General features: G+C 44.8%; 1 protein-coding gene across 50 annotated transcripts in view; it reads right to left on the reverse strand.

The window, feature by feature from the left end:
* B3GNTL1 (UDP-GlcNAc:betaGal beta-1,3-N-acetylglucosaminyltransferase like 1) overlaps window positions 1-12,082 on the reverse strand; it is a 149,334-nt gene that overhangs the window by 130,601 nt on the left and 6,651 nt on the right. For all 50 annotated transcript variants that reach the window (XM_077973470.1, XM_077973471.1, XM_077973459.1 and 47 more), the window contains one exon: window positions 1,844-1,908. In XM_077973470.1, coding sequence (XP_077829596.1) covers window positions 1,844-1,908 — 65 coding nt within the window. The remainder of the gene's footprint in view (window positions 1-1,843; window positions 1,909-12,082) is intronic.

The following is a 12,082-nucleotide window of genomic DNA, read 5'->3' on the forward strand; positions in this document are numbered from 1 at the left end:
GACCCTCCTGTCCCACATTAATGTTTCCATTTTCCATCACAGTCAACGACCTGAAGCTTCTTTGTATCCAAATCGTTCTCAGAGAGGCCGAGAAGGAAAGCTGAGGAGTGAAGGACACTCTTCAGGCTCTTGATAGAAAATGCAAAGTTACACTGACAAGATGGCATCAATTTAGAGTGTCCAAAATACTAAGTTATCACTTTTTTTTTTTTTTTTTTTGAGACGGAGTCTGGCTCTGTCGCCCAGGCTGGAGTGAGTGGCGCCATCTCGGCTCACTGCAAGCTCCGCCTCCCGGGTTCACGCCATTCTCCTGCCTCAGCCTCCCGAGTAGCTGGGACTACAGGCGCCGCCACCATGCCTGGTTAATTTTTTTTGTATTTTTTAGTCGAGACGGGGTTTCACCGTGTTAGCCAGGAAGGTCTCGATCTCCTGACCTCGTGATACGTCTGCCTCGGCCTCCCAAAGTGCTGGGATTACAGGCGTGAGCCACTGCGCCCAGCCTAAGTTACCTACATTTTTAAAGTGTTATTAATTCAGTTTTTAAAAGAATCTCACTAACCTGTGTTTGAATACAAATGACTTAAATTCATAGAAAGTTTATTAGTTGTTTGTACATCCACTTCTGAGAGTCTGCTCCTGTCCTCTGCCTACTTACCTATTTTTCTTAGTGTCTTATTTGTTTGTTTGTTTTTTGACACAGAGTCTCGCTCTGTCTCCCAGGCTGGAGTGCAGTGGTGCAATCTCGGCTCACTGCAACCTCCGCCTCCTGGGTTCAAGCGATTCTCCTGCCTCAGCCTCCCAAGTAGCTGCGACTACAGGTGCCCGCCACGCCTGGCTAATTTCATATTTTTAGTAGAGACGGGGTTTTGCCATGTTGGCCAGGCTGGTCTCAAACTCCTGACCTCAGGTGATCCATCCGCCTCGGCCTCCCAAAGTGCTGGGATTATAGGCGTGAGCCACTGTGCCTGGCCTTTTCTTAGTGTTTTCTTATCAACCTTTATTAATCAGTAAGGTTATTAATCTTTTAAGTACCATATTTTCCAATTTCATCCCAGTTTATCTTCATTTTGCTTACATCGCTCTCTGCTGTGCAATTTACATTTTTATATCATTGTACTCATCATGATTAACTCATTAAGTGCAATTAAACAGCAACAACCTATTGACCTTAATTTTTAAGGCTGTCTAATAACTTTGATATGGCTGGGCTGTGTCCCCACCAACATCTCACCTTGAATTGTCGCTCCCACAATTCCCACGTGTCGTGGGAGGGCCCCGCTGGGAGGCCACTGAGTCACGGGGTGGATCTGTCTTTTCTAGTGATAGTGGGTGAGCCTCAGGAGAGCTGACGGACTTCAAAGGAGGAGTTTCCCTGCACGAGTTGCCTTCCTCACCTGCCGCCACGTCAGACACGCACGACTGTGAGGCCGGCCCGGCCACATGGAACTGCGAGTCTATTCGACTTCTTTCTCTTTATAAATTACCCAGTCTCGGCGCCACGTCAGACACGCACGACTGTGAGGCCGGCCCGGCCACATGGAACTGCGAGTCTATTCGACTTCTTTCTCTTTATAAATTACCCAGTCTCGGCGCCACATCAGACACGCACGACTGTGAGGCCGGCCCGGCCACGTGGAACTGCGAGTCTATTCGACTTCTTTCTCTTTATAAATTACCCAGTCTCGGCTGCGTCTTCATCAGCAGCGTGAACACGGACTAATACATTATTAGTCTAATAACCATTAGAAAAATGATTTTCAAGAACCACACTAAAATGTAAGATCATTTAATTATTACCAACATGTACACGTGTATACATTACAAATGAAAGAAAGTTACTTACCGAATCCAAAAAGCAAAGGTAAGACCCTGAGCTCTGGGCAACTGCTTGATTTTTAGAGTATCCGACTGTGGAAAAAAGAAGAGCAAAACTCTTTTGTAATTCAGTTTCCCGCAGCAATTCTCTTTCCTAGTGCTTAGTATACGATATTCTTTTTTTTTCGAGACGGAGTTTCCCTCTTTTTGCCCAGGCTGGAGTGCAGTGGTGCAATCTCAGTTCACTGCAACCTCCGCCTCCCGGGTTCAAGCGATTCTCCTGCCTCAGCCTCCTGAGCAGCTGGGATTACAGGCATACACCACCACGCCTGGCTAATTTTGTATTTGGGGTTTCTCCATGTTGGTCAGGCTGGTCTCGAACTCCCAACCTCAGGTGATCTGCCCACCTCGGCCTTCCAAGTACTGGGATTACAGGTGTGAGCCACTGCACCCGGCCAATATACGATATTCTCTAAGAAAGCTAGGAACATTTTGCACTGCCACCAAAAACGTGGGTCAGCTGTCAAAGGAATGAAAGGAAAGTCAGAGAGAGACAATATTCCACCTCTGAGAACAAGGATAAAACACAGAGTCCACAGGGTACTTCATCAAAGTCTGATACGCTCACTGAAGGAAGAAAAATGAGATGGACCTTTACTGAGTACAGCACTAAGCTAAGTCCTGCAAATATTTTTTTAAACAAAATTAAAATACCCCTGGAAGGAAGTCTGTAAAGTCTACTCTGATGAAAGTCAGGATCCAGTCACAAGGGGGAAGTTGGGGGCTGGACACTCGGCGGGTGGTTTGTGTGTGTGACGGGCTGGAGGTCACTGAGGTAGACACTCGGCAGGCAGTTTGCATGTGTGTGACGGGCTGGAGGTCACTGGGCTGGACGCTTGGAGGGTGATTATCTTGGCGTGCATCTCTGTGATGAGCTGAATGTGCGGCCAGCATCCCCAACACCAGAGTGGGGGCACGTCCCATGACAGACACCCACAGCGTCAACCCAGCAGAGCTCAATCTTCACGGCCACCGAGGGCAGCGGTGTCGTCAGGGCTCAAAACTGGGAACTACCCAAGCGCAGAGCGGAGAAGCTGGCAACACACATGACAAGAAGGCACCTCCAGGGCTGCACACACAGTGTGGGTGCCTCTCCCAGGCTGCTGGGCAGAGAAGGGAGCGGCTGCGGGTAGGGGCACTGGCCCGGAGCACAAGGGCAGCCGAAATTCTTCTGTGCTGTGAGAAACTAGGAACTGCCCTTGGGGAAAGGGGGTGACCAGCGGGACCCGAGGGGCTTCTGGGGGCTGTGATCTTCTGTTCTTCCTCAGGTCCCGGTTACATGGTGTGTTCATCCAGCCGTACGATGACAATGTACACTTTTCTGTGTGGATATTATATTTTAACAGGAGTTTCAAAAAGTCTTTGTCTTCAAAGATATCACAACTGAGCTGGAAAAAGAGCTGAACGACGACCTAGGGTTAAATGCCAAATGAACGGGATTGAAAGCAGGGCAAGGGAGGCTTAGAGGGTCCCTGTCAGGGAGCTGTGGCAAGAGCCTGAGGCTGTTAAGAATGTAAACCGGCAGAAGCAGGCAGCCCAGGGCAGACCACCATCCTGGGTGCCGCTCTGTGGGCGGTGGGCCGTCTGGGCAGACAGCATTATTTGGGGCAGCCTATGTTCGGGAAAGCAGGCACTGGCCAGCTTCGTGGGAACCGCCTGTTGGGCTAAGAAGGTTCAACTTCCCCTGCCGGCAGGGGTAGCGAAGGAAGGCATCTGAACCAAGAGTAACCGGCAGAAATGGACGTGTGGCGAGCTCAGCTTGGACGCGATGGCAGGTGGATCAGAGGCGGCGTTCAGCCCAAAATGAGGATGCTGAGGGGGCTCCAAGGGGCAGGATACCCACTTTCCCTAGAAACGAGGCTGGTAACACCGGACAGGTACAGATGTGACGGCAGCCAGGAAAGTCACACAAAGCAAAACAGATGTGCACAGAATTAAACAATAAATCTCTCTGGTCCAAACCAAGACAAGCTGCAGAAAGTTGTGGGTCTGAGGGGACAGAGGCCAAGTGTGCATTTCAGCCACACCCGTGTCCCTCTCCCGTTTCCACTACACAGAGGGGCAGGCAGGGCTCCTGCCCCACGGGGGCTGCCCTGTTCCAGGAGGGGAGCATTGGCAAACTCACGGCACCACTGGGACTGAGCGGCTGCACAGAAGTGAGACGCAGAGTCGCCCGCCCTCTCTGCGTTCTCCCACCCGGAGCAGTGACCCTCTGCAGGGTAGGGGGGCTTTGGACCAGGTAGCAGTTCAACTTCTAGCATTAATCCCTAAAGTTTAGCCAGCTCAACCTAGTTAGCCAGATGATCCCAGATGTCAAAAAGCCAGGGGCATGAACAGGTGCAGGGAGGAAATGCACCGGGGTGGCGGGCGCCTGCTCTGCCCTGGGGCGGACGGTGGGCCGTGTTACCACAGCTGCTGCAGCCGAGCCTCCATCATCGCTGCAGAGCACGGTGAGTGCCCGGAAGCTCCCCACAAGAAACACAGGCGGAGGGCACCTGTGAGAGCGAAGGGCCGGAAGGGGCCTTCCACAGGCACGCCGCAGTCACCAGGGCTCCGCTCACAGCGTGGCTTGTCAGTGTCAGGTTTCAGGAGAGAATGGTATCCGTGAACCTGGGTAACGAGCGAAGACTTATCTCACTAAGGAAGCTGGAAGTTTCTCACAATGAATCCTGTGTTTGGCAAAGACAAGGAATTTGCTTTAATATTATTGCCTTGAAGAAAGTCAAATGTTTGCACGGGTCTCCTGTTTGGGGAGGCCGGTCCCTTTGTGAGGGGATCTGGTTGCCATGGTCTCGGCAGGAAAAACTCACATGGAGGCGAGATATTAACATTCCTTCCTCCTGGAGAGAAGAGGGTGGGATTGGGCTTCATTTTGGGTTCAGCGAGTGGCCACATTATTAAGAAACGCGGGGCCGAATCGTAATAAATGAACCAACCCATTTCAAACACCCAGCACTTCTGCAAAGAGAGACTTTGGATCTATGTCATCTAACGGTCAGTGTAACTCTCCCTAGTTAAGAAAAAATATTATTACAGAAAACTATGTCCCTTTCAGCTATAACCAAACCAACCCCATTTTATCAAAGTGTAGAACAGGGTCCTCGTGAGGTCTCCTTACCCACCTTCAGACAGGAAGCAGGACAGCTCATCTCAGACCTTCGCATGGGCCTTCAGAACTTTACCACAGATCGCTTTTATTGTTGATAGAATTCATACAAATGGGATGTGACTCAAGTTAGAGCTAAGCTATAAAAAGTATTTAATGAGGCCGGGCGCGGTGGCTCACGCCTGTAATCCCAGCACTTTGGGAGGCCGAGACGGGCGGATCACGAGGTCAGGAGATCGAGACCATCCTGGCTAACACGGTGAAACCCCGTCTCTACTAAAAAATACAAAAAACTAGCCGGGCGAGGTGGCGGGCGCCTGTAGTCCCAGCTACTCGGGAGGCTGAGGCAGGAGAATGGCGTGAACCCGGGAGGCGGAGCTTGCAGTGAGCTGAGATCCGGCCACTGCACCCCAGCCTGGGCGACAGAGCAAGACTCTGTCTCAAAAAAAAAAAAAAAAAGTATTTAATGAAAAGCAAAATGTTTTGAATATGGACGAATGTTTTTAGACAAGGAGTGTCACAACAGTCACCAAAATACTTTAAATTTGTTTTCATCCAACTATAAAAGATGCAAAACACCCTCTAATATTCTTTAACTTAAAAGAACACTAGGCTGGGCGCGGTGGCTCATGCCTGTAATCCCAGCACTTTGCGAGGCCGAGGTGGGTGGATCATGAGGTCAGGAGATCGAGACCATCCTGGTCAACACGGTGAAATCCCATCTCTACTAAAAATACAAAGAAAATTAGCCGGGTGAGGTGGCAGGCGCCTGTAGTCCCAGCTACTCGGGAGGCTGAGGCAGGAGAATAGCGTGAACCCAGGAGGTGGAGCTTGCAGTGAGCTGAGATCCGGCCACTGCACTCCAGCCTGGGCGACAGAGCGAGATTCTGTCTCAAAAAAAAAAAAAAAAAAAAAAAAAGAATATTAAAGGATGTTTATGGTAGTTTCAAAAACCAATTTGTCTAAACACATTTCAGAAGCAAGTTGAAACAGACATTCTACCAATTTATAAAGAGTTTTCTATTTCAAACCCACAAAAGATAATGAAAACAAGACACAACTCGGGAAAACATCTTCCAAATACACAAGATGATGATGATGACAGACAGCTGCCAACACCTCCTGAGTGCCCACCGCCCATCCCAGGGCAGAACAGGCACTCGCCTCCCCAGGTGCATTTCCTCCCTGTGCCTGTTTATGCCCCTGGCTTTTCGACACCCTGCCGAGGGCCCACGGCCCGCACCTGTTCTAGACACCGTGTGGATTAGCTCATTTCACACCTCACAGTGCTCCAAGACGGGTACTGACTACCACGGCCTATTAACGAATAAGGAAACGGAGGCAGAGCGAGGCGGCCGTGGAGCCTGCCTGGCCCCGCTAGCCTGGCCCCACACCTGAGTCTCCTTCACTCCTGTGTCTTCTGAGCCCCAAAGCGCTGCAGGAGAAGAGCTGGGACCGCGAGCTGCTCCTGTTCACTGAGACACCCCATGGGTGAGCCTGTGATTATGTGACTCTCACAGATCTGAACAGGACCCAACAGGACTTAACTCCACAGGCTCTCACATAGGGACATTCCAGAGAGACTCTAAACCCTCAGCCGCTTGCCCCTGAAATACGTCGTAGCTATGAGACTCCCTCAGGACCAAGTCCACCAGCAAGTGGGGCAAAGCCACCCATTCCTGAGCACATTCTAAAGCAGTGGCTCCTGATCCCGGATGCATCTCAGAATCTTCTGGAAAGCTTTTAAGAGCCCAATGCCCATGCTGCACCCCAGACTGATTACATGAGAATATCTTAGGGTTAGACTCAGGCATTGGTTTTATAAAACTCACTGATGATTCTAACATGCGGCAAAGTGGACGCCATTATTTTAGAGAAGCTGTGACTCCTAAAATCCGTAGGAACCTGTCCACCAACTAAAAATGTCTCCTCTGCCAACCTCGACTTTTTCGGCCCCATGCAATAGAGGCGGGCATATTGTTTTCAAGTCTTACACGGAAACTTTAAAGTCAAACTAAAAGCACCCTGATCTATTACCATCAAAGCTGAGAACACAAGCTAATCATTCAACATAAAAACAGAAGGTGAATGAAGAAACCTCGACACATCTTGACCTAGCATCATGAAATTTCAAAATTCAAAACCCCAAAAGAAAAATCTTAAACACTTTGAGAAACAATACCTTTAAAATAACGAGTCAGACTGGCGTATGATTTCTTATTAGAAACACAGACACTATGGCTGAACCCGGGAGGCGGAGCTTGCAGTTAGCCGAGATTGCGCCACTGCACTCTAGCCTGGGCCACGAGCGAGACTCTGTCTCAAAAAAAAAAAAAAAAAAAAGAAACACAGACACTAGCATATAATGAGGCAATCCCTTTAAAATTCTAAGAAAAATTATTTTGCACCTAGAATTCTATACCCAGCCAAACTGTCAACTAAGCATAAAAATATTCTCGAGCAAGAGAAATAAGCAGAAAAAAAAAGGTTGAAAAAATAATGGCTGAAAAATTCTCAAACTACTACAATTTTACTGGAGGAGCTCAAGGGTATATGTAAATATGCAGAAGAAAAAATAGCAAACATAGAGATAGATGGATAAGTCTGAATCTGAAAACGGAGAGAAAGAAGAATGAAGAAAGTGAAGAGCATCTCAGAGGAAGCTGGAATACTATTAACTGTACCAACATATAAACAATGCAAGTACCACAAGGAGAGGCAAGAGAAATAAGCAGAAAAAAAAGTTTTAAAAAATAATGGCTGAAAAATTCTCAAATTATTGAAAAACATTCATCTACACATCCAGAAAGCTCAACAAACTCCATGTAGGATAAACACAAAAGATTCGCAGCTAAACACATGATTGTAAAAATGCTGAAAGCCAAAGATGAGGACAAAATATTGTGACAAGACAAAATCACTTGTCACTTACAAGAGACCCTCAATAAGATCAACAGCTTACTTCTCACCGGAAACAATGAAGGCCACAGGCAATGGGATAGCACAGACCCACTGTAAAACATCAGAAGTCAAAAATGTGTGGGGGCCTGTGAGCTGTGACTCACTGCCACTGCCCGGCATCATGACAGAACCAGTTTCTACTGAATTTGTATTTGCCTCTGAACCATCATAAAGCTGAAAAATGGTAAGTTAAACTATCGTAAGTTGGGGACCATCTGTATTCACAGTGCTCAAAGAAAAACACTGTCAATTACGAATCCTATACCCAGCAAAGCCATCTTTCAAAAACGAAGAAGCAATTAAGACATTCTAAGATAAACAAAAACTGAGGGAGTTCATTGCAGGGCTGAAATGAAAGGACACTAAACAGGAACTCATAGACAAAGAAGAAATGAAGAACGGTGATAAAGTTTACTACACAGGTAAATATAAAAGATAGTATTATTTTGGTTTGTAGTTTTCCCTACATGCTTTTAAAACAAACACAGAAAACAAGCCGGGTGCTGTGGCTCACGCCTATAATCCCAGCACTTTGGGAGGCCGAGGTGGGTGGATCACTTGAGTCCAGGAATTCGAGACCAGCCTGGGCAACAGAGCAAAACCCCATCTCTACCAAAAATGCAAAACTTACCCAGGTGTGCTGGCACGCACCTGTAGTCCCAGCTACTTGGAGGTTGAGGCACAAGAATTGCTTGAACCCACTGGGTGGAGGTTGTGGTGAGCCAAAATCATGCCACTGCGCTCCAGCCTGGGTGACAGGGTGAGCCCCTGCCCCCTACCGCCACACACACACCAGAAAACAATTATAAATCTACATTCATGAAAATAACTTATGAATTTGTTAATGTTACACAATTGAAGCTAAGTATTAATTCAAACTACATTGTTATAAATTTAAGATGTTCATTGTAATCCTCACAGTAACCACTAAGAAGATCATTTAAAAATATACAGAAAAGGAAATGAGAAGGGAATCAAAATGGCACATTAGAAATAAGCAATTAAACAGAAAAGAAGGCAGTAATACAGGATTGAGGAATAAAAAAGACATAAGACATATAGCAAGCAAATAGCAAAATGACAAAAGTCCTTCCTTGTCAGTAATCACTTTAAATGTAAATGGAGTAAATTCTCCAATTAAAAGGCAAAGACTGGCAGAATAGATCTTAAAAATTATGATCCATCTAAATGCTGTCTATATGAGGAATTCACTTTAGATCCAAAGGCACAAATAGGCTGAAAGTGAAACAAGGGAAAGAGATATTCCACGCAACTAGTAATCAAAGTGTGCTGGCATGGCTGTACTGATATCAGACAAAATAGACTTCAAGTCAAAAATTATTATAAAAGACAAAGACTATATATTGATAAAAGGGTCAATTGATCAAGAAGATGATGTAACAAGTATAAAACTGTACACATCTGATAAGAGGGTCACAAAATTAAGTAAGGCAAAGATTGACTGAACAGGAGGGAGAAATAGTTCTACTGTAACAGTCAGAGATTCAACATTCTACTTTCAATAATGGATAGAACATCTAGACAGAAGATAATAAAGAAACAGAGAACATGAACAATACTATAAACTAACTAGACTTAAAAGAAATACACAGAATACTCCACTCGACAGCAGCAGAACTCACATTCTCAGGTGCACAGGGTGCATTATCCAGGACAGATGACACGTCAGGCCATAAAATGTACCTTAAACATTTTTTTAAAGATTGAAATTATATGAAGTATCTTCTTTGACCACAGTGAAATGAAACTAGGAATAAATAACAGAAGTAAAACTGAAAAATTCATAAATGAAAGCTAAACAATATACTCTTCAGCAACCCATATATCAAAGAAGAAATCATAAGGCTAATTAGAATATACTCAGAGACAAATGAAAACAAAAACACAACAAACCAAAACTTTCAGGATGTAGAAAAATCAGTGCATAGAAAGGAATTTATAGCTATATATGCCTACATAAAAGGTCTAAAATCAAGAATCTAAAAGTACACCCTAAGAAGCCAGAAAAAGAAAAATAAACTAAACACACAACTAGCAGAAGGAAGAAAATAGTGAAGATTAGAGTGAAAATAAATAAACAATAACAAAGCAATAGCAAATTAACAGAAAAAGTTGATTCTTTGAAGACAGTCAACAAAATTGACAAACCCAACTTGACTAAGAAGAAAAGAAAGACAATTCAAAACGCTGAGATAAAAAGTGAAAGTGGTACATCACTCCCAAACTTAACAGAAGCTAAAAGGATTATGACAGTATGAAGAACTGTATGCCAAAAAATTAGATAACCTAGATGAAATGGACAAATTCCTAGAAACAAACAAACTACCAAAATTGACTCAAGAAGAAATTTTAAAAAATCTGAACACACCTATAACAAATAAAGAGATGGACTCAGTAATTTAAAAAAAACAACCTCCCAACAAAAAAGCCCAGAGTCAGGTGACTTCACTGATGAATTCTACCAAACGTAGAGAATCACTAACACCAATCCTTCCCAAACTCTTCCAAAAAAACAAGAGGAAGAAACACTTATTCTATGAGGCCAGTATTACTCTGATACCAAAGTCACACAAAGATAACATATGAGTAGGAACCTATAGGCCAATATTCCTTACGAATATATATGCAAAAATCTTGAACAACATATGAGCAAACTGAATCCAGCAGTATACTAGAAAGATTATACACCATGAACAAGAGGGATTTATTCCAATAATGCAAGGACGGTTCAACACAGGATATCAATCAACATAATCTATCATCTTCACAGAATAAAAGGAAAAAACTATATGATCATCTCAAATGGGTGTAGAAAAGGCATTTGACATAATCTGACACCCTTTCATGATTTAAAAACTCAACAAACTAGAATAAAAAGGGAACCTCCTTAGCGTAACAAATGGTGTTTATAAAAATCTACAGCTAATATCATACTCAGTGGTGGAAGACTGGAAGCTTTTCCCCTAAAATTGCTTAGGAGAACCTAAGCAAGGATGTCCACTTTCACCACTTCTATTCAGCACTGTCCTGGAAGCACTAGCCAGAGCAATTAAGAAAGAAAAAGGCCAGGAGTTTGAGACCACCCTGGCCAACACGGAGAAACCCCGTCTCTACTAGAAATACAAAAAAATTAGCTAGTTGTGGTGGCGCACACCTGTAGTCCCAGCTACTCAGGAGGCTGAGGCATGAGAATTGCTTGAACCCAGGAGGCGGAGGTTGCACTGAGCTGAGACTGTGCCACTGCAATCCAGCCTGGACAACAGAGCAAGACTGTGTCTCAAAAAAAAAAAAAAAAAAAAAAAGGAAGGAAAGAAAGAAAAAGAAAGAAAGAATCTAAATTGTAAAAGAAGTAGTAAAACTATCTCTAGTCATAGATAACATGATTTTAAATACAGGAAATCATAAAAACCCACAAAGAACAAACTGTTAAGAGTTAATAAAAATTGCAGGATATAAGGTCAACACTAAGAAAAATCAGTTGTTTATCCACTATAAATAAGCAACCTCAAAGGAAATGAAGAAAACAATTCACAAAATTTATCACAAAGCTAAAGTAATCAAAACAATGAGACACTGGTGTAAGGGCAGACATACGGACCAACGAGACACTCATGTAAGGGCAGACATACGGACCAATGAGACACTCGTGTAAGGACAGACATATGGACCAATAAGACACTGGTGTAAGGACAGACATACGGACCAATGAGACACTCGTGTAAGGACAGACATATGGACCAATGAGACAGTTGTGTAAGGACAGACATACGGACCAATGAGACAGTTGTGTAAGGACAGACATACGGACCAATGAGACACTGGTGTAAGGACAGACATACGGACCAATGAGACACTGGTGTAAGGACAGACATACGGACCAATGAGACACTGGTGTAAGGACAGACATACGGACCAATGAGACACTCGTGTAAGGACAGACATACGGACCAATGAGACACTGGTGTAAGGACAGACATACGGACCAATGAGACACTGGTGTAAGGACAGACATACGGACCAATGAGACACTGGTGTAAGGACAGACATACGGACCAATGAGACACTCGTGTAAGGACAGACATACGGACCAATGAGACACTGGTGTAAGGACAGACATAC

Source organism: Macaca mulatta, chromosome 16 (assembly GCF_049350105.2).
Source record: "Macaca mulatta isolate MMU2019108-1 chromosome 16, T2T-MMU8v2.0, whole genome shotgun sequence".
Taxonomy (NCBI): domain Eukaryota; kingdom Metazoa; phylum Chordata; class Mammalia; order Primates; family Cercopithecidae; genus Macaca; species Macaca mulatta.